Source organism: Barbus barbus (assembly GCF_936440315.1).
Source record: "Barbus barbus genome assembly, chromosome: 6".
In the NCBI taxonomy this organism is placed as follows: Eukaryota; Metazoa; Chordata; class Actinopteri; order Cypriniformes; family Cyprinidae; genus Barbus; species Barbus barbus.
In genome coordinates, this window is record NC_136734.1 from 2,857,501 (window position 1) to 2,885,194 (window position 27,694).

The window sequence follows — 27,694 nt, forward strand, 5'->3', positions numbered from 1 at the left end:
CTTAAAATAAATGTTAACTGAAATAAAAAAATTATTGTATTTTTTACTTTGTAAACTTAGTACTTGCGAAAACAAGAGTTTTTATTTTCATGTCGTTTAACTTCAAGTACTAAAATAAGCAGTGTTGAGGAAAGTTACTTTTAAAGTAATGCATTACAATATTATGTTACTCCATGAAAAAGTAACTAATTGTGTTACTTAGTTACTTTTCATGAGAAGTAATGCATCATGTTAGTTTTGCGTTACTTTTTGTCACCTGGGTGGACTTGTTTGTGTATTTTTTTTAAACAAAAATCTCAAAAGTTATGTTTTTGGCAGCTGTAAAGGCACTTTTTGTGAAATTAATAAGCCAATTTCCGATTTCTCTCAACTTGGGGACAGGAAAGCTGTTGAAAACAAAGTAACTTGCATTACTTATTTGAAAAAGTAACTCAAATATTTTGTTATAAATTTAAAAGTAATTTGTCACATTACTAGTTACTTGTAATCTGATTATGTAACACATTAAAGGGTTAGTTCACCCAAAAATGAAGATTCTGTCATTAATTACTCACCCTCATGTCGTTCTAAACCCGTAAGACCTCTGTTCATCTTCGTAAAACAAATTAAGATATTTCTGATGCATCCTGTGAACTCTCTGACCCTCCCATAGACAGCAAGGAAATTTAAATTAAATTAAATTTTATTCTTTATTTTAATCCAGTTAAAGTTTATTCCAGTTAACGTTGTTATTTTTTCATTTAAATTTAATTTTTAGTTAACTATAAAAACCCAGAAAATAATAAGTAAACCTGAAATAAAAATGAATAAAAATGATTAAAAACATGGCAACATAATTTTTTTTAAATCCAAAAAGAAAAAACAAACAATAAAATTACTAAAACTTACTAAAATTATTCAAAATTACAAAAAACTAATTAAAATATAAATGGTAAATATGAAAATATAAACAAATATAGTATATAAATAATAGTATATACTGTATAGTATAGTATAGTATATAAATGACTACAATTACCATCTGAGCAATCCTCGCCAATGTGGCCTTCATCGCAGACGCAGCGGCCGTCCACACATTGCCCTGCACCATTACAGTCATTTGGACAGCTTCTTTCTCCACAGGCGTCTCCAACGAATCCCTCATCGCACACACATTTCCCATTGACGCAGCGCCCGCGGTTATTGCAGTTTCCAGGACAGGTGGGAACGGAGCAATCCAGGCCATCAAAACCCTCCTGGCAGACACACTGTCCCTCCACGCAGCGTCCGCGGTCGAGACAGTCGTTCGGACACTTCCTCTGACCGCAGTCCTCTCCCGTGAAGCCTTCGTCGCAAACGCACTGTCCCGCGACGCAGCGTCCACGGTTCAGGCAGTTGCTCGGACAACTCAATTCACTGCAGTCTTCACCAGTGAAGTCCGCAAAGCAAAGGCACTTCCCGTCCACGCACTGGCCTCGGCCGTAGCAGTCCGATGGGCATGTTTTAATGCTGCAGTCCTCGCCGCTGAATCGCTCTTCGCAAACGCACTGACCGTTAACGCAACGCCCGCGATTGTTGCAATCATTGGAGCAGCTAAACTCCGAACAATCGTGGCCTTGGAATCCGATGTCGCATTCGCAGCGCCCGTCGATGCAACGCCCTCTATCGTTGCAGTTATTTGGACAGGAGAGCTTCCCGCAGTCCTCTCCGAAATAACCCGTTTCGCAAATGCAAACGCCATTGAAACAGCGCCCTCTTTGATTGCAATCGTTCGGACAGGTCAAGCTGGAACAATCCTCGCCGGAGTAGCCAGCAGTGCAAACGCAACGGCCGTCGATGCAAAAACCTCGTCCCAAGCAGTTGTTCAGACAAGCGATCACGCCGCAGTCCTCTCCGGTGAAGCCTTTTTCGCAATAACAAGTCCCGTTGTCGCATCGCCCACGGTCGTAGCAGTCATGCGGACAGATGAGCTCGGAACAATCAAATCCGGTCCAGGGTTCATCACAGACGCACTCACTATCAACGCAGCGGCCACGTCCCAAACAGTTGTTGAGGCAGTCCATCTCTGTACAATCGTCTCCAGAGAAGCCTTCATTGCAAACGCACACTCCATTAACGCAAAGGCCGTTCTCACCGCAGTCAACCGGACAGGTCTCCATGCTGCAGTCCTCACCTGTGAAGCCATCGAAACACTCGCACTTTCCGTTAACACAGCGACCCTGGTCGCTGCAGTCTCCGGGACAGTCGGGAACGGTGCAGTTGGGGCCCTTCCATCCGGGTTCACAGATGCAGCCGCAGGTGTCCGTGCTGTAGTTTCCACGGCCGCTGCAGTAGGGCTTCGTTCCTATAGCACCTACACAATCAGGAGATACAATTTAAGCACCATTAGCATTACCAAGCTGAATAAAAAAATAATGACTATTTACAGTTTTTTTTACAGGTTTATTTTTTCGAAACACTTCCCCACCTCTCACATTGGTCAGCCCCTCCTTAAATGTATGCCATTGATTGGGCTTTATTGAAATCATAATGTGCAAAAAGATCATTGTTTTAATGGTGCTTACACTTTGTGAAGAAATCAACATGAGCATTTCTTTGGGTCTGCGTAATAAGCTTGAATTATTTTAACGTTGAAAGACCTTTAAAATTTGACTGCCTGTAATATTGTGAAACCTTCCACCCTCAATAAAGATGTGAATCTCAAAGTGTGTGGAAAGTGAACACGTACCTGTGGCCTGAGCGCTGCAGCAGGTGGTTTCTGTGGCGCATTGCTCTCTGAGTGTTGACACCTCACCCTCCAACATCTCCAGCCGATTCAGGAGCTCCTTCAGGTCCGGCAGTCCCTCCGTACAGCCACACGCCTTCTTGGGGATGTTGATGCGGTGGGTGAAGACGATCTGATTACTGCTGTCCAGTGTGTGGTCTGTTACTTCTAAGCCAGATGGTGCATCCTTCTGTTCAAGATCCAAACCGGCGGGAGCGTCCAGATCCAACGAGCATAAAGAGCTACCGGGAACTTTGATGTTGTACACGTGGTTAAAAACGACCGGTTGGGAAGAGGTCGGAAGGGTAACGTTGTGTATGCCGGGAATCGCCAGAGCTTCCCGTCGGTGTCTGATCATCTTCTTTACCAGGCCAGCGTGATTTAGAGTCATCAGGGTTGCCAAAACCAAACAGCTGAATGTCAGGCCTCCTGAACCCATGTTTCTGCACTAATGGATGCTTGTCTTGGCAAGAAGGCCTGCCTGGTGAGTCTCGACAAAGTGCTGCTGTCTCTGAAAAAGCAAACACACAAAACATATAATAAAAAAAAGAAAGAAAGAAAAATGTCACTGTAATTGCAAGAATAAATAGAAAATGCAGAAACATTTCGGGAAACCCATTCAAAGCGCCATAATTTTAGGAGCAATTGTGGTAATTATTCACATTTTGAATTTTTTTTTATTTCTGTTTTTATTTTAATTTCAGTAAAATTTGTATTTTTAGTATATTTATTGTTTTATTTATTATTTTATTTTATTTATTTAAGGTTTAATTTATCTTTAGTATTTTTTTAGTTTTAGTTAACTATAACCGTGATTTGAATGCATTACTTTAAACGTGTAAAAAGAAAGGTTCACAGAAATTAAAACGAGCACAGAAATAATTACTTACTAAATACAGTAAAAAGCATTAAATAACAAGAACATTTCTCTTCATGCAGTGTTTAACTGCAGCCATTAATCTTTAAAGTGATAGCAGATTGAGCACAGCTGTCAAACTAAAAATAAAAATGAATAAGTAAGCAAGTAACTAAGTAAGAAAATAAATAAATAAACGCCTTTTTAAGGGCTTGAAAGCCATTGGATGGTTTTTCAACAAACTGATTAAGCATTATGCGAGGGGCAGAGTGACTTACCTGTTAAAAAAAATGTATAGCTAATATATAAAATGTACAAACTGAACACATGCCAGATTAAAGTCTGCACCAGTTATTGAGCTAAATTTATTGCCACTACATCTTCCAGGACTATGGGGACCATCACTCATCTCTATCAATATCCTTATTGTTGAATCATAAAGTTTTTTTTTTTTTTTCTCTCCAAGACACTGCCAGATTCCTAAAAATATAGTCCATTTTTGTCTTTGAGCATATTAATAAAATCTGCCTTTCCCGTCTGCACACTTGATCTGGGATGACTTCACATCTGGACATGGAGCTGTGTAATTTGTGGATGGTGGATGGGGGCCAGAGTCTTGGTCTCCTCCGCAGCGTGGGAACGCTCATCTGAAGCTGATTCTGGATGTCCACGCTGCCTCCACATGTCTCAGATGTCTGAGCGTGTGCGATGCTGGAGAGGAAAACTCGACTGCAGGACCTCAGAGCGATTCAAAAGAGATATCACCACCTACACGACCGCAGCCACAGGGACTTCCTGTCTCTGCCGCGTGCGTGAGCACCACTTCCCAACGTGGAGGAAACCGAATGCAAAAGCCATTTATTTTTACCCAGCTGTTCAATGATAAGCTTTATGCCACAAGTTGGGGCGTGAAAAACATTCACTGCATTGTCTAGAAGAGAAATACCAGCTAAAAACTATAATGACAGGTTAGTGACAGTCACAGGTCGTCTTTGTAATCAGCTTATGAATGACATTCCCAGGTTTTTTTTTTTTGGGCATATGCAGTTTCATTTGCATAATTTGAGCAGACTATAATGAGATGCTTGGAGACTTAGGAATTTAATCATGTTAATAAGAGTAACCAGACAAAACCTGTCAGACAAAATCTCTCAGATATCAGTGAAATATTGCAGGAATCACACCTGCGTCTGTGACACAACTATGCAAACAACACACACAAACACACACACACACACACACACACACACACACACACACACACACACACACACACACACACACACACACACTTACAGAGGCACACACTTTTGAATGGTAGTACTGAATACCAAAAAGACTTCCGCTATAGATCCTTTTCCTGTAAACATAGTGACGTTTTTCTGTGGACGGAGCTTAGGTGGAGGCAGAGAGATTCCCCTGAGCGCTTCACTAACGCTAGCTATGAAGGTTTGTTAGCTTGTTTTTTAACAATGACTTGAGAAAATCTGATTTTACATGCACATGTAAGGTCACTCACTGTCCAGACCGCGACGAATAAACCTAGATTGGCCGATGCTCACGATCTTACAAAATTACCTCCGGCTGAGTGCCTCACATCTATAGAGGATATACACGTATAGAAAAGACAAACTCACCTGTGCTGTGTCCATCTAGTCATATATATATTTCAACAGGCAACTATTTTTATAGCTAACTTACAGGAGAGTGAACTGGGCCGAAAAACAAAAAAAGTTAAAGGTCCAATGTGATGGATATATTATTTGAAGATGTAGGCCTATGCATCATGTAATGGCCAAATAGTTATTTTAAAATATATACCTGTAAATGATGTAAGTTTGCAGTGACATTACAGTATATTTACATTACTTTTTTATACAGTACATTTGAAGTAAGGTGTAAATATTTTCTAGAAATAAAAAAATCAAGAAACTGCTCATTTTGAGCTTTCTGTTTTTGATTATTATTTCTTACCAAGTTCTTAAAAATTCCAGCCACAATCAAATCACAACAATGTATATACAATAACAGACGATTAAGCATATAAATCGTCTAGACGCATAACACAAACCATAATCCCTAACAACAAAAGACAATACTTTATTTAACCTTTTTTGATTAGAAGTGTGCGCTGTAAACGGAAGCATTTTTGACGATGGTTTCTGTCCAGTCCGCTTGTTTTATCGCATTTAACCACAGCTGTCGTCGGTATTTTGTCTGGCAGTGGCAGCAGGTATACGTTAAAATATCAAAGTGTAGCCTTACTATGTTGATTCTAGCACCCAATATCACAATAAAATGATATTTTAAGCTCCTTATGTAGCCGAATCTATGCTGGTTTGAATTGGCCGCCTCCAGTTTTCCCTTTGTTTTGCCTTCAGCTAGCGCTGTGACGTAATTGTGACGTCGGCCCTAAAATGTTCTATAGATAAAATATCCCATAACAATAATATATTCAGATATGATCTTAACAGCTTTATCACCAAGCCTAGTTGTGAAACGTTCTCATCATTTTTGTCTTAATCAATCATAGCGCTCTTGCCCATAGATGTAGAGAGAAGTCAAGACTTAAAGACTGAATGCAGACTGAATGAGAATCTGAGCTTCAGGATATTGGTATTTCCTGACTCTATAATGATCAGTGGTTCATTTTATTGGTCAAATCCCCATTTTATAGGTGTCCTCATAAATGCTTCTCATAAAAGACAGATGATTTGAAAACTGCTGGTTGGAATCTACAATAGGTAGTAATTATTAACATCCTGGAATTGTCCTTTCTAATCATTAAACCAGACAGAATGACGCTGGACTAATAAGCTAAACGATCTAACAGTCTAGAAATTCAGCCAAATGAAAAACATTTCCCTTTGAGATTAAAACAGCATGTAAAAGATTTTTATAGAAGGCAGGCAGTAACAAAAGCAACACGCATAGTTACCAAGGCAGTGGACCGAACCACATGAGCAGATATCCACGGGATCTTGCTCGCACAGTGGACATTGTGTTGTCACAGGTGCATTGTGCATGTGGTTCTCATTTCTATGGCTGCTGGTTAAATGAGCACCATCAGTAGTTGTAAAGTGCAGCAAAAATGGAACAGCAGGGGAATATTATTCAATTATTGTCCATGATTTTGTTGCATGCCTTCATTTTTAAAGTCTTAAAATAGTAATATACACAAGTATGTGTACATTTATTGTAAGAATATAGTTTGGAATAATTGGATATTTTTGAAAGTGTTAAGAAGTTTCTTATTTTCACCAGGGCTGCATTTATTTGATAAATAATTTGGTAAAAAGAACAATATTGTGGAATATTATTACAATTTAAAATAACTGTTTTAGTTGTGAATATTGTCTTTGTGTAAGGTGATGCCAAGTTGAAGTTTCAGCATCATTACTCCATTCTTCAGTGTCAAATGATCCTTCAGAAGTCATTTTAATATGCTGATTTGCTGCTCGTATTTCTTATTATACAGAGATACACATAGACATGTGCAAGCATTTTACATTATGTACTGTAAATTGAAAACAGAACTTTCAGTGGATATCCATCCTATCCATTTATGAATCCTTTTCATGTGACATTTTTTGAGCTTTTTCTTCGAACACATTGCCGGCTTCATAAAAATGCTTGAATGAAAAGCATGCAATCTGATATTTGAGATGCACAGTCATCACATTCTCAGTGCAATGACAGCCTTTAAAATGCATTAAAAGTGTATCCATGACTAGACAGAAAAGAAATGTTGCTGTCGTTAGTAAATAGTTTTTAGGGTGTTCTAATAAATATGAATATATAAATTACATTTACATATAGCAGACGCTTTCATTCTTACAAATGATGACAATAGAAGCAATCAAAACCAACAAAAGAGCAATAATATGCAAGTGCTATGATAAGTCTTGGTTAGCCTAATGCAGTACACGTAGCAAGGTGTTTTTTAAAAAAACAACAACCAGAGAGATTAATCATCAGTTAGTGAATTCATGCATTGCTAAAATTGTATGCTAAATTGCTTGGTAATTATCTTGATTTTTTATTATTTTTTTGAAAAAAGGCAAATTACAATCTACTTATGCATGGTTCATCCACTTAGAGCAGCTTGATGTTAAGTGCTTTGCATCAGGTTACAAAGCTAACATGGGAACCATCCAGTTTATTGATCTTCTAACCTGTGACCTTTGGCTTCCCAGTCAAGACCTTTAACCACATCATCTCATCCTCACACTTTGAAGTGTCCACTCAGCACTTCTATGTTTTTTCCATTCCTTCAAACCCTAACAAGGGTCGACCCTGTGACCCTACAACCCTTAAAGTTCAGTTGAAAATGACGCTCGAGACTAATGCAAAAAGGATCTTCACCTTAACAGACGAGTTAATGAGATCGTATTCTCAGCATGCGCACAATAAAGTTGAAATACACGCCAGTGTTTGGGTCGCTTTCAGGTACAAAGGTATGAATTCAGTGTAGATCTATTACAGTTCCTCCCACGTTCTTTTAAAACACCAGGATGTGAACATATAAAGCTGAGATTGAATTTCACAGGCTTTCCTCCTACATCTGGAGAAAGTTTCTGGAAAACACCTTGTTTTGCTAATGCTAATCTGGCTACAGTTCACTGTACATTTGCTTTGCTACTTGTGACTAGGACTGGTGGTGTGGTGTATATACCACATGACAGAAATCTGTTAATCTGCAGATGATCTGCAATACCATGAATGAAGTCAAATTCTGTATCATAATTATAACATATCATAATTATGACATATTGTCTCAATGTTAACTTAGGTCATGGTTATGATTTTTTTTTTTTTTATCTTAGACTATCCTAATTCAGACTTGTCATAACTTATGACTTATCTCATAATTATGACTTAATTTACACTTGAGTAATAATAATAATGACTTTTTATGTAATAATTATGACTAACGTTTAACTGATATAATTAGGCTTTTTGTCATAATGAGTTTATTTCATAATTTAGACTTTTCTTCTCACAATTACGGCAGTCTCAACTCTGACTTTTTCTTATAATTATGATTAAGTATCTCAGAATTTTAACTGACATCATTTAGACTTTATTTCATAATTATGAGTACCTATCATGATTTAGACGTTTTATATTATAATTATGAATTAGTATCTCAGAATCTTGACTGACATCATTTAAGTTGTTATCAAAATTCGGACTTATCTCATAATTATGACTTAGTATCTCAGAATTTTGACTGACATAATTCAGACTCTGTCATAATTCTGAATTTTTATAACCTGAATTAGACATATTATAATTTAGACGTTTCATGTCATAATTTGAGATGAAAAATGTCTCAACTTTGACTTTTTATTTCATAATTGTGAACTCAACTTTTTGACATAATTGTGACATTTTGTCAACTTCGGCTTTTTATGTCATAATTTAGACTTTTCATAGGAATGATTTACTATGTCATAATTTTTTACTTTTCAGCTCTTAATTATACTTAGTATCTTATGACTTCTATGTCATAATGATTTACCAAAACATGACTTTTATTTCTTTTATGTCATGTTATGTTTCTTTTATGTCATGTCAAATTTATGTCATGTTAATTACAGTCTCCATATAAGACTTAATCACAAAAACAACTTATTTGTAAACTTAATTTATAAAGACATTGAGGAATAAATAGGTCTTGTATTTAAGAATATTATAAAGGGAAATCCTCCTCCTGCAACACAAATCTGCACTTTCTTTAAGTTATAATCCAGAATTATTGTATCTTTATTAGTTTTCCCTGTACTGGCAACAGAAAGGGAACTTTCCCACCTGGAAACAGGGACTAGAAATGTTGGCCTCTGTTTTCCGCCATCTGTTTTGCCTGGTCCACAGCAAAGACTCTGTGCATGTGTGTGTCATACGCGTTTAGACTAGAAGAGCTCCGGTCATCAAACGTTTTAAACTTTCAGTAGATTCTACCCCTAACAAATATACAATTCAATGGTATACAGAGTGTATAGCTTAAAGATAAACTACCACTGTAACCCTATAGCAGGAAGTATCAATCTACACTCCAGATGAAGCATAGAGCAGACTGTATGCTGTATATGTGAACACTCTAACATGTTTAGTCCACTGGCAGTGGGCGATTACAAGACTTTGATTGATCTCTACACTAAGCACACTGCCATATGCTGTTTTCCTTGCTGAGGGAAATAGATTTTGTATTTTTCTGGGTAATAAAAGCTTTCTATATAAAAAGCATAAAAGTATTGTTATGATTAATATCATGGTATTATTATAACTGCAATAAAAACATCTTATAGCTAGTCTAAAGTTATTTAAATCATTAGAGCAGGGCATTGTTCAACCAGATCCATCTGGTGCCTTTTTAATATTTATGAGATAATATCAGTTTCTAAATAGTGTGCGATTAATTAACTAATCAATTAATTTATTTATTAGCCTTAGTTCTACAAGTAGTTTTCAATAATGGCTTCAGGGATGGATGGATGGATGTTTGGTTGGTTCTAAGACATGAACCACACTAGCCAAAATTTATAATTACTATAAAATTCTACTATATGTTGATCTAAAGCCATGTAATAATAATAATAAAATACTGTTTGATATAGAACTGATGCAAGCAAGCTGTTATATCTGAATAATTCTGAATATACTTTATTGTCCTGCAAATCAATGCTTTACTCATTAAGGCAACCTCCAGAAATCTCCAATTTCACTGACATGCTGAATACTACCAGAACATTTTCAGTGATGAGGATACCATCAGAGCATTGCCCCTATGTGACACTTTCCCTTAAGTAAGTGAGAAGTTTGACTGTGAAACGGATACACCAGACATGAATTTTCTCATCTTCAGTGGCTGATTACCAAAGCGAATGAGTGATTCTCACAAAAAAAAAAAAGAGCCTGGAAGTGATCCATCAGCACCAGGCCATCTGCACTACAGGTCCATATGCGACTCAGACCTGTCTGTCTAGACTCCCTGAGATTTATGGGAAGTAGGCGCTTATATCAAAGATTACTCATGGGAACACAGACCCTAGAACACACCGTATAACTGGTTTGCAGTGCAGCTGTTCGGACCAGATCACTGTTGACATCCATTTTATTCAGCAACACCTGAATGTACTTGACTAGAATGAAAAGTTGCATAGTTTAGATTTCTTTAGTTTTTAAGCTAGCATCAAATACATCCCGAATTCTGGAAATGTTGGGACATTTTTTAAATGTGAATAAAATGAAAACTAAAAGACTTTCAAAGTAAAGTACAGAAGTAAATATGGACAGAGTCTCCCAATCTGTGAAAGAGTGCGTAAAAAGATTGTGGAATACTGTGAAAAATGGAAAAATGTGGAATGTGGAAAAATGTGCTTTGCAAATCTCATCATCTACAGTGCATAACATCATCCAAAGATTCAGAGAAACTGGAGAAATCTCTGTGCGTAAGGCCGAAGACCTTTGTTGGATGCCCGTGGTCTTTGGGCCCTCAGACGACACTGCTTCACTCATCGGCATGAATCTGTCATTGACATTACAAAATGGGCCCAGGAATACTTCCAGAAACCACTGTCTGTAAACACAATCCGCCGTGCCATCTGCAGATGCCAACTAAAGATCTATCATGCAAAATGGAAGTCATATGTGAACATGGTCCAGAAACTCCGTTGTGTCCTGTGGGCCAAGGCTCATTTACAAATGGACTGTGTCAAAGTGGAAAAATGTTCTATGTATCAGACGAGTCCAAATTTGCCATTCTTGTTGGAAATCATGGATGCTGTGTCCTCCGGGCTAAAGAGGAGGGAGTTATCAGAGTTCTGTTCAAAAGCCAGCATTTCTGACGGTATGGGGGAGCATGAGTGCATACTTTATGGACAGCTTGCATGTTTTGGAAGGCACTATGAATGCTGAAAGCTATATGAAGGTTTTAGAGGAACATATGCTCCCCTCCAGATGACGTGTATTTCAGCAAGACAATGCAAAACCACATACTGCAGCTATTACAACAGCATGGCTTCGTAGTAGAAGAGTCCAGGTGCTGAATTGGCCTGCCTGCAGACCAGATCTTTCACCTATAGAGAACATTTGGTGCATCATTAAATGCTCAATCAACACAAACTCCGCACACCTGAGAAATTGATAGGTGCGTAGGAAAAACACTCCAACGACGATGTGGAATCCAATCAATAAAAATTATCCCGCTCACTATCAGTCCATGCTAGTGGACTAATTTCTAATATAGAAATTTATTACAAAAAACAACAACATTTCGGTCCACTGACCTTCATCAAGCATTATTAAATGAAACATACTTCAAACCTATATCAGGCAAGAATGGGACCAAATTCCAAAACCAAAACTCCAGAAACTCATAACCTCAATGCCAAGACGTCTTCAAACTGTTTTGAAAAGAAGAGGAGATGCTACACTATGGTAAACATGCCCCGTTCCAACTATTTTGCGACCTGTAGCAGGCATCAAATTTGAAATGAGATCATTTTGTGCATAAAATTGTAAAATTTCTCAGTTTAAACATTTGTTATGTTATCTATGCTCTATTGTGAATAAAATATTGGCTCATGTGATTTGAAATTCTTTTAGTTTTCATTTTATTCAAATTTAAAAAACGTCCCAACATTTACGGAATTCGGGTTGTATAAAGACTTGTAGACATCTTAAATGTTCAGAACAGTGTACTTCTAACATTGTTTTAGCAGTATGCAGCATATATACTGTGGAAAGTATGCAACATTTTTGCATATATGATAAAAGTAGTGCAAAAAGTGCCGTATACACTCAGAGCACACTGTGCAGAATACTGTATAACAATATGCTATGTTTAACTGATAAACCAGATCAACAACCACAATTGTTAACACTTCTATCTTGTCTCATTACTTTAACAAACTGTCAAAAGTTAGTACATTTTCACTTTGGCAGTATCACTGAGATTTTATTTATAATTTGAACTTTTTTGTATTTTTATATTTTCCTTTTTCATTTCCATTTTAGTTAAAGTTTGACTTTTGTGTGTGTTTTTGTAATTTGAGTTTTTTTATTGTCTATATATTGTAGTTTTTTATTAATTTTTATTAAAAGTTTAGTTTATTTTAGTACATCAGGTTAAACTAAATTAAAATGAGAAATTTTACCTCGACAACTAGTTGAAAACAAATATTTTATTCCAGTTGACATATTTTAAGTACATTTTTTTTATTTTTTCTGTTCTTAGTTTCTATTTAAAAAGCACTAATGAATAATGCAATACTTTTTAGAAAGTAATTAGTACAGTAATCTAATTACACTGTAGAAGATGTAATTAGTAGCTAATTAATCCAAGATGGCGCCTGTGTATTTGGCATGCCGTCTACTGCTCTCCTGTTTGTCTGGTTGTCTGCTCTGTCTCTAAACTGCTGCTCGCTTTTAATCTGCGACCGCCGAGCACTCTTGGACATCCGCGACTCTGTTGCGGACACACTCATAAACTCTTATACTTCAGATGTGGACTGCTCCTGTGACAATTCGAATGAGTCGTTCCAAACGGTTATCCCAGACTGTATTCGCCGGTGGCCCCTCAACATCCCGCGGAGAAAGCGTAGGAGGAAACGAGGCAACCGCGGAGGATACCTTGTGAAGCTGAAAGCTCATCTGCTCGTCTGGCTTTCTCTCGGATCCTACCTATGAATCGTTTTACGGCGGCTCTACTACCTGGCGCCCGCTGGACTTGATCTACCGGTGGCTTCGTCCTGTTCTCCCCCTGCACCCAAGTCCTGTTTCGCGTGCCGGTCTCCACCGAATCGGCCTCGGCTCTCGAAGACGGGGAGTAACTCACGGAAATCTGCGCTCACTGAAACGAGCGCCCTCATCTCCTACTGCATGACACATTCATTCTCATTTTCTAAACTTCACAATTTCTCGTTATTTTTCACACTCTGACAATCAATTCAAGCACAATCTGGAATAAATGAATTGGCCATTATCACATCAATGGCAGATTGGTCTACCAAACCCCCCCCCCTCAAATTTCACACTCTTACAGTGTTCTTTTGCTCTTTCTTAAATGAAGCCCTGAGGCCGTGGGTCGGTCTCACTCCAGCTGTCTTGACAGACCCAGACACCTTCTACTCTCTCTTTCTCTCGGTTCCCATCATTCCTTCCACACCATCACAGGAGGAACCGCACATAGCAGAGGCATCATAAACCCCCGTCAACCGCTGACCTCCGACAATTTATGCCCTTTCATTTCAGCTGGATGGAGAAGGGGGCTTGACTCTTTCCTCAGGTCTTAAACCTCAAACGTCCCACTGTGCTCACCTGATACACTTCCATAAAGCTGCAGATAAAACTGCCAGGGTGAAAAAAGAGTCCATCTGGTTTTTAACATGAGCTTCAGAACATTCAAATGAATTACAATAATTCATACCTAATACATTCTGCATTATCATACAGAGTGATGATTTGTAAACCACAAAAAAAAAAAAAACACACTTGCGTTTAATAGTGTGGTAGAAGTCAAAACACCATGTACTGTCATTTACTGAGTGTCATCAAAAAATTCTCTACTTTCCACCTTCCAAAAATATTGCACGTTTTCCTCATATAAAAGCATGAGTTGAATCAATGATAAATCGATGATGTTTTTATCATCTGTTTGGACTCATTCATTCTGATGGCACCCATTCACTGCAAAGGATCCATTGCTGAGCAAGTGATGTAATGCTACATTTCTCAGAATCTGTTCCCATGGGGAAACACACTCATCTACATCTTGAATGGTCTGAGGGTGAGACATTTTCAGCTATTTTTCATTTTTGGATGGACTATTCCTTTAAAACAAGTTCTATGTAGACAGATCAATAGGTTATGCCCCCCTCCCCCCCCTCCTCCCTCCCCTCCCTCCATTTTATTGTATGTTGGGCAAACCTCTCATCAGCAGACCACACAATTTGAAGAATCACTTGTATCTGTAACAAACAGTGCAGGATGAGTTGTACACTACAGTTTAACAAAAACAAAATAAAAAAATTCAGTGAGTACGAGCTATAATAATAATTATTTGCTAAAGCAAGAGCCACACATTAAATAGTAATGGTCTGTTTATGCACCTGAACATTAGAAACCACAATGCCTGGAGTCTTTCCCTTAAGTACATACACACAGAGCAGCTGCTTCCCACAGATCATTCTCTCCTTTCCACAGGACAATGTCATTTTCATGATGTTCAGTCATGTCATATAGACATGCACAGACTGACAGATGGATATGTGCCTTTTGCCAGGTGATATCAAAGTAAGACACCGCACTGATTTCTGCCTTTCATCAGCCTGTCAGAGTCTCTCACATGAACACAAATATACATGAAGACAATGCCTTGATATGTCTTTAATGTCTCAGTTGTTTCTCCTAGACAGCACTGAGATTAACTGGAGAGCAAATGGAGTCTCCTGCTTCTCCAGAAAAGAAGAGCCCATTAATCTTGCTGTAGTTTCAGAAAAAATCTTAAGGTCTCAGACCTGCCAACAAATCAAAGTCTGCAATCAAAAGAAAGTTTATCTACTGTATATATTGAGCAGCATGATAACAGTGTACTCATTTTTATGATCATTTTTAGGAGAAAATTATCTGAGACAAGGTCAATACTTAAAAAATAACCAAGAAGTTGACTGAATCAATTCAAATGGAGCTTTGAGAAATACAATTTTCCTCTAGGCTACAAAACATATAAAAATAAATGAAATCTCTTCAATGCCTCAATTGTTTCTCCAAGACAGCAATGAAATCAAACGGAGAGCCAAAGGAGCCTCCTGAGAAATATAACCTATTCATTTTGCATGCATCTCCTGTAGTTTCAGAGGAGATCTTAATGTCTCAGACTGTGCTCAGACCTGCCAAGAAATCAAAGTCTGAGTTGATACAAAAGTATCATAATTAAGAACTCGACCTAAGCAACAGAAATTCTCCTATGGGTCAACAGAAGAGTGAATGCAAAGTCCAAAGCAAGCACTGCATCCATAAGAAGAAAAAACGAGTGAAATTAGAAATCAGAGGAAGTGGATAAAGATACCTGTGGTGATGAATGGAGCTTCCAGTGCCTCCCTGCAGCCGAGCAAATCAGGTGCAGAAGACTCGAATCAAACAACAGAGACGAGGTGAGGATGTCCAGCGTTCCAGACTTCCAGCTTCTGTCTGCTTCCGTCTCTCCACGTGCTGGAAGATCTGAGAGCGTCCGTGATGTATTCCACACACGACGGGTCTGCCCGCCGAGCCTCTGAGCTGAAGTGTGCGAGAAGGAGAGAGAGAGAGGATAAAAGCACTACACCTCTTTAATATGAGAGACTTCAGTCAGAGCACTGTGAATTACAAGGACTGCCCTTAAATAGCCTTTCCACAAACTCATACACATTCTCTCTCTCTCTTTCTCCTCCTGTTCATCCCTCCTACTGCTTTGAGGTGTTGAGATGCCTACACACTCAGCATATATTACCCATATTCTCTTCTCCCTGGAGCAAGAACATATGCCTATACGTACAAGTTCAAGAGAGTTTCTACAGAGACATAAGAGCAAACAGAATATTAAATAATAAAACGGTTTTAATCCGAGTGTGCTATGAAGATATGCACAGAAACATAAAGAGGATGAACTAAAAAACTGAAACTTTATGAAAGCACACCTGGATATGGGAGTCACAATAATTTCTGAAGAATAATGTGACACTGAAGACTGGAGTAATGATGCTGAGAATTCACAGGAATAAATTATATTTGAAAATATATTCAAATAGAAAACTGTTATTTTAAAACAACATTACTGTTTTCTAAATTTTGTGTCAAATAAATGCAGCCTTGGTGAGCAGAGTCTTACAAATTTTTGAACAATAGTGTATCTACAGAATATATGATCTACTGATTTCCTATGGATAAAATCAACTATGATCCTGCATTTTTTCTCATTGAACATTCTGTTTTTCTCAAGCATAGAGATTAAAAATGTTTGCAAATCACATGCAAACTTAGAAAAAGGTCAGGTAATGGATTTAAATTATTTATGTTTAACTCATTAAAAAACAACTAGCCAGATATGTTTAATCTGATGCCCAAGCATGACAAAAAACTTCTTTCCTACCATAGCAGATACTGAGAGAGTCAAGAAGCATGAAGAAGCTAACAAGATCTTGTGGAAAGAAGCCAGGGACATTTTCCGAGCTTAGTTACAGATAGATGCACATAACAGATGCAGAACCACGAAGAGCATTTAGAAGTTGTGTTGTTGAGACTGTGTTGAAAATGGTTTTATCGACTGATGTAGCAGTAATTATCAGCTGCAGGCCAACACTTTCACTTCCAGTTCTAACAGGTTGGAAAATGACTGAAAGAGACATTTACAGATAATTTACTCACATCTTCAGTTTGTTTACTATTTATCTGAACAGATGCCACTGCGCATGACATTATAACTGACATATAACATCAACAAGCACTACTTTCTGGTCAATCAGCCACCTGTTCGCAATTATCACGTCAACTGCTCTCCATTTCACCATTAGAGAGTATTTCCACGTTGCTTAAATGACAATCAGGGTGAAATCCCTGCCAAAGTGTAATAATCTACTGTTTCTTCAAAAAGTGTGCCGAACTCATACATGTAGCCTGAAATCTTTCCTCATTCGCAGATGCCCAGAGGGTCAGTGTTGTAAAGAGTTTTGTACCAGATATTTTCTTATCTATATGGCTCATTTGCATGTTAACTGCATCCAAGACTCAGTCTAAATGCATGCTGATATTTTGATGTGTTAATCTCAGTCAAAACCATATGGCATCGCAGTGCATGAAGAGTTTTGATAAAAAAAAATATGGCACTTTATGTTCCACAAATAGGACTTGAAACTCAACTTCAAACATCTTGAGCCCGGCATCATGAGAAAAAAAAAAAAAAACATTGCTGATTTGCAAAAGAAAAAAAAAGACAAACAAACAAAAAAACAGTAATATTACCTCATCTGATGATGATGAGATCAAAAACAGCAATAGAACCTTTCCATCATGTACAATTTGTTCACAAAATCAGAAAAGCTGTCATATGTCTAAAGTTTTGGTTTTAATGACAAAAAAAGTATTCAAAATGCATCATTTACAACTTGTGTGTGTAAAATATGTTACAAAAAAAAAACAATATAAAAAAATCTTCACTGTTTGGATGTAGGATTTAGTAAAACAACCACAGATGAAACAGAAAACATCTGGGTCATGTTTGCATTTTCTTCTGTCACGTCATAATTATAACTTTGAAATCAGGATTAGGCATTAAATAATGTATTGAGAATAATTCATGCATGTGAAAATGAGCTGAGAATTGAAGAAACAGTTGTAATCTAGCTAAGAGGAAGACAGGAATCATGTCAATTGTTCTGCTGATTAAGGGATAATACAAGACTTCTTCACCTTGCATATTGTGGTCATAAGCGAAAATGCATCACATTTTGTGAGAAAGTGTGACATTCAATCAACAAATATTGGATTTAATTTAGGCTAATATGATGCAGGCCAATGTAATAGGCTTTTTTTATTAATGCATGTTTATGGTCTTACATGAATGATTTTTCAAATTTTGGAACCATAAACTGATAAATATCAAATTACCTGAATAATCACCATTTTGGGGTGTATTGACTGACAAATGTGTTAAAACTAGCATTTCATGCAACACTAATTGCTTTGAACAAAAGTGATGGGAGGTTTGTGGAAAATGTTAAATTTTTGTGAGACTGATCACTGGTCAGCATGAGTCAAATGTTTTTTTTGTTTTTTCCATGAGGCCCTTTTTACATACAAACGTTAAGTCACGAAGGCCTGTGTAGAAACGTGCACATGGTGAGTTGGATTTGTTCTGTTTCAGCTTGTTATCATTGTTTGCCAATTACATCACACTGTCTCACCAAATAAAACCAAAATCGCCCACAACTGCATGACATCAGCATTACCTTACTTTTCCATAAAGGATCTGGAATGGTGTTTTTTTTTGTTTTTTGTTTAGTTTTTTAAATATAATTGAAGTAAAGCTGAAATAAAACAAATAATAGATGAAAAACATAAAAAGCAAAAGCAAAGATTACTGTAATCTTACTGTAATCTACTGCACTAACTAACTTTAACTAGTAGTGAATGATAAAAATAAACATTAACTATTATTATTAGTATTTTTGATTGTTTGTTCATGTAGTTAACTAATGTTAACAAATGAAACATTATTGTACAGTGTTGCCAAAAAACACCACAACAGTAAGGGTATGAGGATGGAAACCGTCAAGATCCTACAAAACTCAGATGCAGAAATACTTTCTGAAGTCAAGATCGCAGCATAATGTCAGTATAGTGACTATAATCACATAGACTTCACCATAACCTCATTATAAATTTCATTCTGCAAACACATCTGATTAATATCAATATCAAAATTGAAATACTCACTATCAATATCAAAGACTCCCTTAACATAGTCAACATATCAGTTCCTAACCTTTCAAACTGGAGCACTTGAACATCTGGAAGTGACATCATCATTTCTAAAGAAGCTAAAATAAATATGGAAATTCTCCAAAGAGACCGTCACGGGAAAACCGATCCAATACAACATGTGTGATGTACACAAAACCACAAATATCTGCTGAGGTCAACATGAAGAAGAAAGTCAACAAAATTTGTCTTAATAAAGCACATTTCAGTGCATGCTATTAAACGTTTGATAAAACATAACTTGTTCCTGTTTCATTAGGGGAGATATATGACATTACAGAAATAAAAACACAAAAGCTTAATCTGAAATGCAAGAAGATATGCCTAGTTAAGGTGCAGTCTAAATATTTATCAGAGTGAGAACATCAGAAAAGCAATGTGTGTTCAGTAAGCACCTGTTGAGCCCATCTGGACGGTTTGTGTCATGAGGAGTTCTGGATGAACGTGGCGGGTCATTGATCGGAAATTAATGCTTAACGTATGTAGCCTATAACCTGACGGCAGAAAGCAGCTTGTTCAGAGCTCATCACAAACTTGTGGCACACAAGACTATAAGCATTTTTAATGTAACTGTAACAGGAGAAAATAAATAAGTGTCACCAAGGCTGTATTTGTTTGCTAAAAACACACAGTAAAAATATTATTGTGAAACATTATTAACATAATAAAAGTGTTTTCTATCTGAATATATTGTAAAATGTCATTTATTCCTGTGATCAAAGCTGAATTTTCAGCATCATTACTTCAGTCACATGCTCTTTCAGAAATCATAATATGCTGATTTGCTGCTCAAGAAACATTTCTGATTATTATCAATGCTGAAAACACGTGAAAACTGTGATACATTTTTTGATGAATGGAAAGCATTTATTTGAAATGGAAATCTTTTGTAACATTACAGATGTTACTTTTGATCAATGTAATGCATTCTTCAGGGTTTATGCATGTCTTAATTCACCCTTCAACAACTTAAACCTTTAAAAGCTTTTAAATCAAGTTAAATGTTGCATGCATTAAAATACAAAATCAGTATCTTCCTCAGATGAAAACTTAAGACATTAAGTGTTGTTTTCTGAGACACTGGACAAAAAAGTATTTAATTTTTAATTTAATTTATTATATATATTTAATTAATTTTTTAATTTTTTTAAATGTAAAAGTCTTTATTGCTTTTGTCCAAAGCGACTTACAAATAAGAAAAAGTAACTAAAACTAAAAGTTACAATTCTATAAATACTATATACCCACATATTTAAGAAAATAAAGAAATTAAATAAAATTGACACATGCATATAACAACATTTCAATAATAATAATCAATTTTCCAAGGAATCATCAGCCGAAAAGCAAATAATTGCATTTGGATGGATGATTATGAAAAATATGCATTGAATGCACTGATGCATGGATCATTTACAATAAGACCTGAAACGTGTATTAAGAATAGTGTTGATTCCGACTTCATGTTGATTTTAAGTTACTCTTTTTTTAAACTCAACCACTCAGGCAGGGTTTGAAATTAACACCCGCCAACCCGCCAAATGCGGGTAAAAATCGGGTAACACTGTCAAATCACTAGCCAATTTGGCTGGTTACTTTTCGTAAGTTATGTTCACTCATTAATTTCTTGGGGAAGTTCATGCAAGCCAAATCTGCCAGGTTTAGGGCGAATACTGAACTCGTGAGACATCATGACATTATCGAGTATATTGCAAAAACCAAACAAAACAGACCTACAGTGTGCATGCATACACGACTATGTGAGGAAGTCTGGTTAGACTAACTTAGAGTGCGTTCTTTTACTGCGTGCAGTCTATTAATATGCATTAAGAATGATCACAATTCAAGATATGGGGGCAGAAAATGTATATAGTTATATCAGTTCATTAAGTTAATCAATATCACACGAAGAGTGCCACTTAAAAAATCAGCATGGTTACAAATGTGATATTGATTTTATTCAACAGTTCAATAAACTATAAGTTACTATCAACAGACACAATATTGCCTGTTTTTGCGCTATTTCGACAAGAGAAAATATTCCAAACACAGCCACAGCACTGTTTTGCGTCTCTGTGCACCATGATGGTGTCCTGAATCCTGAATGAATCAACCTTTTAAACGATTCAGTTCAATCGCAATGACTCACTTATTAACAGTGACTTGATGGCACCTACTGGCCGTTTCAACTTCACATTTACAGCATCTTTTCATTATTTAAATAATTTCAAATATGTTTAATGTTTCATGTTTAAAATATCAAAACATTATTTATGCATTTCTAACTGCAAGTTAAAGCATTCCATGTCCCTCTAAGCTGCATTAACATGTGAAAAAAACATCTAAATGCCACTTCAGATGCAACTTTTGCAAAGATTAATTTTATTGATACTGATTTCATTTGTTTAGTAACAGCCTAAATGTATTATTATTATTATTGACTGATTCAATTAAAAAATTTGACTCAAAAGATGATGCACACTTTTAGAAAAAAATGGCTTTATACAGGTAAAATGCCCATAAAAGTTACAAATCAATTTAAACTTTTTGGAAAAGATTTTCTATCACTGCTGTGAACTGACCACACAGAATATGAAGAATATCAAAAACATTAGGAGTCAGCTGTCCACAACAGACACATACCAGCACAATAACACACTCAGCAAAATATCAAACAATTATAAACTAAACTAAAATAAAATAAAATAAAAATCACGAATGAGATCTTTAAAATATTTAAATTAATTCTCTCAGACAGCAATGAGATTAAATAAAGAGCTCTCTTGCATCTCAGATGTTTCACCTAAAAACAGACACAAATGTGTCAAAAGTTGACATACAGTAAGAGTATAAAGCTGAGGTGAAGTTGGGATCATTCATTTAGACTTTGATGAGAAATATATACTGAGATATCTGACTTTTTTGGCTGGTATCAAACCTGAGCACAGTTTGACACAATGTGACATTATTTTAAAAATTATAATTTGCCATTAGCTCTCCATAATCTGATCTCATTGCAGTCTAAGAGTAACAACTGAGATATTAAATAAATGCACAATTTTTTTCAATGGGATGAAGGACTCCCATGCAAAATTACATCCAATACTATACATGAAGAGTGTCATGTATCATATGAATTGCACGCCTTGCTTTGTTGATACATCATAAAAATGCAGAAATATATACAATATGACTTATTTATGATGTTTCTGTGTGTTTTCTCCATGGAGAGAAAGGGGCGTAGGGAGAGAAGGTGATAAATTATACAAGGTCAAAGCAAGGTAACGCAAAAGACCACAGCCTTGACTGCTGAAAAATTGAAACAGGACAATTGAGAGTGAGCAAGAGTCCACTGAGCTCTTCACACACTGCAAAAACATGAGCGTGACTGGAAAGATTCATGAAAGCCATATGTATTTCACGGGGACATGATTTTGGATGGATGAATCATGGATGCACTTTGACAGAAGTCAAACTAAATAACCCATCCTTCCCTAGAAAACTCATTACTCAGAAGATTATGAATAAAGAAATAAATAAATGTGGTTAAAGGTGTGGATAGTTAGACAAGAAACACCCCTGTGGTTCACAAACTCAATTTAAACACTAGATCTAACAGAGGTGGGTAGAGATGGGCAGACTGTGATCTTATATGAAACTATGAGCGATTTTATACTATTCATCTATTTCTGCTAAATTCAAAGTGAATAGGCTACATTTTATATTAATTATGGTCTATCGTTCTCTCTCTCTCTCTCTCTCTCTATATATATATATATATTTGTTTTATTGAGATATTATTTTTACAAATTTTTATTCATATTTAGAATGTTTTTATTTTCATATATTTTCCATTTTCAATGTCTTGGTTAGCCTAACGCAGTACAGATAATAATATTTATTTATTTATTTTTATTTTTTTTTAAGTAAAAAGACATATAGATAAAATAAAATTAGAATAGAGAGTGCTAGAGTTAGAGGGTTAAGTAAAGATGGAACAGATGAGTTTTTAGCCGTTTCTTGAAGATGGGTAAGGATTCGGCTGCTCGGATTGAGTTGGGCAGGTCATTCCACCAGATGGGAACAGTTCATGAAAAAGTCAGTGAAAGTGTTTTTGTGCGTCTTTGGGATGCATAATAATGCATCGTTCACTTGAAGAATGCAAGCTTCTAGAGGGCATATATATATATATATATATATATATATATATATATATATAGAATGACAAAATATATAATATGAATGACAAAACGAATGACAAAACTAATAAAAATTACAAAAATACACAACAAAATTACTCAAATAAATTAATAGTTCAAAAAATAATAACTACATTTAAATTATATAAATGATATATACAAATTAGCATTATTGATATACGATTCTTTACTTTTTTATTAATTTTGAATTGTTTTATTTTTATATTTTCTGTTATTATTTAATTAAATTTATTTTATTTACTTGTTTTATTACTTTTAGTGCTGTCAAACGATTAATCGCGATTAATCCCATCCAAAATAAAGGTTTTTGTGTATTGTGTACTGTGTATATTTATATATTAAGTATAAATACACACACATGCATGTATATTTAAAAAAAAAATACGTTACGTTTAGATATTAAATAAATGTATACATTATATAATTTATATGAATATAAATATATATACATGTAAATAAATGTAAATATTTTCTAAATATTTGCTTTATGTGTGTGTTTATATATATATATATATATATATATATATATATATATATATATATATATATATATGAAATACATTTACACAGTACACACACGTATATTATGTAAACAAAAACTTTTATTTTGGATGCTATTAATCCTTTGACACCACTAATTAATTTTGAAATCTTAATTTATTTATTTCAGTAATTTGTTGTGTTTGTCATACACTATAACATACTTGTCAAACGTTAAGGTCAGATAAGTTTTTTTATTATTATTAATACTTTTATTCAGCAGTAATGCATTAAATTAATGTGACAGTAAAGACATTTTATTGTTACAAAACATTTCTATTTCGGAAGAAAACTATTCAATCAAATAGAATACATTTTATTTAAATTGCAACAATAGTGCACAATTAGTGCTATTTTTGCTGTATTTTTTTTAGCAAATAAATGCAACCTTGATGAGCATCAGAGACTACTTTGAGAAAAAAATAAAAATCTTACTGACCCCAAACTTCTGAACTGTGGCGTATATAGCAAATGACTAAACACTATAGAAGACTCTCTCAACCCTGGTCCTCGAGGGCCACTGTCCTGTAAATTTTTAGCTCCAACCCAATCAAACACACCTGAACCAGCTAATTAAGCTGTTCGGGATTACTAGTAAACAACAGGCAGGTGACTTTGATCAAGGTGGGCGCAAAACTCTGCAGGACAGTGGCCCTCCAGGACCAGGGTTTAGAACCCCTGCACTATAGCAATATCTCTACCGGTTGACACATTCCTATCGTTGTATGGTATATAACGTCATAGCTCTCATCCCTGTGGTCCAGTATTTCTAAGTGGCGGTCCTAAATCAGCCATCATGTGTTGGACCACCATCACATCAGCAGGAGCACCACCCAAGACGTTCTTGAGAATGACTTCAGGTTCAATATACTGGATCTGGGAATAACCACATAAACAAGATAAACAGTAACTCTGTTATGATTACAAATGCTTTAGAAATGTTTAAGGTGATGTAGCTCTGGGCAATTCTTGCCAAAGTACTGTATGAATACAGCCTGTTTTAGTTTTGTTTTGCATTCATTGTGAATTATTTTGTTATAACTATGAATATACCACACTATAACATACATACTGCAACACATACAACAGTAGCAGCATGCAAGTTTATAGCATATTAACATATGTTAACAAGTAGATAAATTGACAGTGTATTTTAGTATAACTGAGATACTATTTTTTAATAATATTTTGAAAACTTTATTTTAATTAGTTTAGTTTATTAAATTAGTTTTTATTAATTTTGAAATATTAATTTAAGTAATTTCGTTCTGTGTTCTCCCTCATTAGCTTTATCAATGTTTTTATTAATGTTTATTTTTTTAGTATCAATTTAGTACATCAAGTTAAACTAATTGAAAATAATATTTTTTTTAAACATTAATTTAGTAATTTTGCTCAGTAGGAAGGTCCTGGGGATGTGGGGAGCTGGGGGGGGGGGGGGGGGGGGGGGTCGTAGTATCAGTGTTCAGTGTTGCATGGGGTAAAATAGGGGGGGGGGGGGCAAGGACGGGAGGGAGTTCAAGTATTTTTTCTCATTTTATTAGGTTATTACTTTTCCCTCCCCAAAATATGTCTATACTGTTTTGTTTTTATTCATATTTATTTCGGTTTGTTATGTTAGTACATCAAGCTAAACTTAATGAAAACAGGATTTGTATATGTATTTTTTATTTTATTTTTAAATATTTGAACTTATTTCAGTTACAGTTTCTTTGTTACAAAAACGTAATAACCATGAAAGACAGTGATGTTAAATGTAATACAATTTCTTGTGAAAATACAGATAAATAATGCCACGGCTATCAAATAAATCAATGATAAGATAATGTTAAAATTCCCACAAATGATGTTCAGGTGGTGCATTCATATATGTCACAAAGTTTTTAAGAAAATGTACAAATTTTCAAATCAAGCTAAATAGATTACCCTGGGATCTGATCAATTATTTTAACAATAAATGACTCCAGCTTTAACTTACTACTGTACAAACCTCTTTGTGTTTTTTACAATAAATAAATAAATAAATAAATAAAAACCTTGCCACTGATAAAGCATAAAGGATAAAGCAATGAAAAAGTACCACTGAATCCATTGCTGATTGATATATGGTGGTTATGTATTTCAGTAATGTCCATACTAAACCTTCTTCCAGCCTTTTAAATATTGTGTTGACTTCTTTTTTGGGGTCATTTAATGATGCTTGCAGGAAAAACAGATGTGAGCGGTTTCCGATCGGGGAATGTCCGAGCCAAACAGCCAAACGCTCAATGGCATCTTTTTACATTTTGTTTGGCTGTGGATCTGAGTCATTATTTGGATGCTTGACATTCAATGGAAATGAACGGCTTGTTCTCGGACATCTCCTCCAAAGACAGCGCTGAAGTTTCTTAAAGGCGTGAGGGTCAGATTGCATAACCGAGAAGGACACACAAGGGCCGTGAGGAGTCTTTTTTTCCACCAAAATATCCCCGGTTCCCGAAAGGCCCCTGACGAGCTGTGTACACTATTATTATTGTCATAGATACCGCTGTGCTTCCAATGCTCCTTTTCATCATACAAGGATATAATACCCAGTCATCTGAAGCATCTGGTTTACGTGCGACAGTAAGAGGGCTATTCATTATGTGTCATCCCCACATGACAGTGGGCTTAGAGATTTGTCTGTCATGCTACCCTAAATGGAACTAGCAGTGGCCCATGGACTAAAGAGAACTCTGATGCTTCCAAATACAAGCAGCCAACAATCCACTCATTTACAATAAATTTAAATACATACGAAAATGGCTTAAGGGTTTTCTTTGGAACAGTATGTATAAATATGCCTGAATATAACAGAAAGAAATGTCATGAGAAATCACACCGGTGTCTGCAAACATAAGTAAAATAAAATAAGGTCAGGGAAGTGGCCAGTACTTACAGTCAGTACTTGTGTCACAGAGTTTGTCGACATTAAAAAAGCTTGTTTCCACCATGGGATAAAAAACTCACAATTCTGACTTTATATCTCATAATTCGGACTTATTTTCTCGTAATTAAGAAAAAAAAACAAAAAAAAACAAAAACAAAAACAAAAAAAAAAAAAAATATATATATATATATATATATATATATATACAAACACACACACACACACACACACACACACACACACACACACACACACACTCACTCTTTGTATCTTTGCATCATAAAAGAGAAAGGATATAAATAAGAAATTATATATTTATTTTCTTTAATTCTTATCTTTTCTTTAATTTCTTACTCCTGTCTCTTCTCATATGCATACACATATACTGTATATAATAGAAGAGATAAAAATAAGTAATGAATTATTAAACACACACACACACATATATATATATATATATATATATATTTATTATAATTTTTTTTTTAATAGCCAGTTCAAGTCAGTTCTCTCTCCCTTTTCAAAAGCAAAGTATGGGAGGCATGCCAGTTTACAGCATAACCTATGATACAATTTATTTTTTATCAGGTAATTTGCACACAGTACCATGGCTACTGCACCATTCTTTGTCTTTCCATTACTTTATTAATTCAGTCTCCGGCAATGAAATAACTGACCAACAAAGTATGCATCTTGAATAGCAATACTGTGTCTCAACAGCAATATTCTTAATAACTCATTGTAACATCACTTAGTTTAGCCATTTGTAACTTGTCCAGAATGAAAACACCAGCACAAAACTGATTTAGATTCAGTAAATTATAACAAATTAGCAACAAATAAAGTTTTATATGACCTGAAGAAATCTCTGTATTCTTCACACCTTGCATTGCAAAGATAATATGTGC

At 35.5% G+C, this 27,694-nt stretch overlaps 1 protein-coding gene across 1 annotated transcript in view; it reads right to left on the reverse strand.

The window, feature by feature from the left end:
* Positions 1 to 15,957, reverse strand: part of LOC306871633 (tenascin-like) — a 52,058-nt gene extending 36,101 nt beyond the window's left edge. Inside the window, exons 1-3 of the mRNA XM_079419694.1 lie at positions 15,673 to 15,957; positions 2,708 to 3,254; positions 1,019 to 2,332 (exon numbers count right to left, since the gene is read on the reverse strand). Of these exons, the coding sequence (XP_079275820.1) occupies positions 1,019 to 2,332; positions 2,708 to 3,182 (1,789 nt within the window). The 5' untranslated portion in view covers positions 3,183 to 3,254; positions 15,673 to 15,957. The remainder of the gene's footprint in view (positions 1 to 1,018; positions 2,333 to 2,707; positions 3,255 to 15,672) is intronic.
* Positions 15,958 to 27,694: the final 11,737 nt, after the last annotated feature.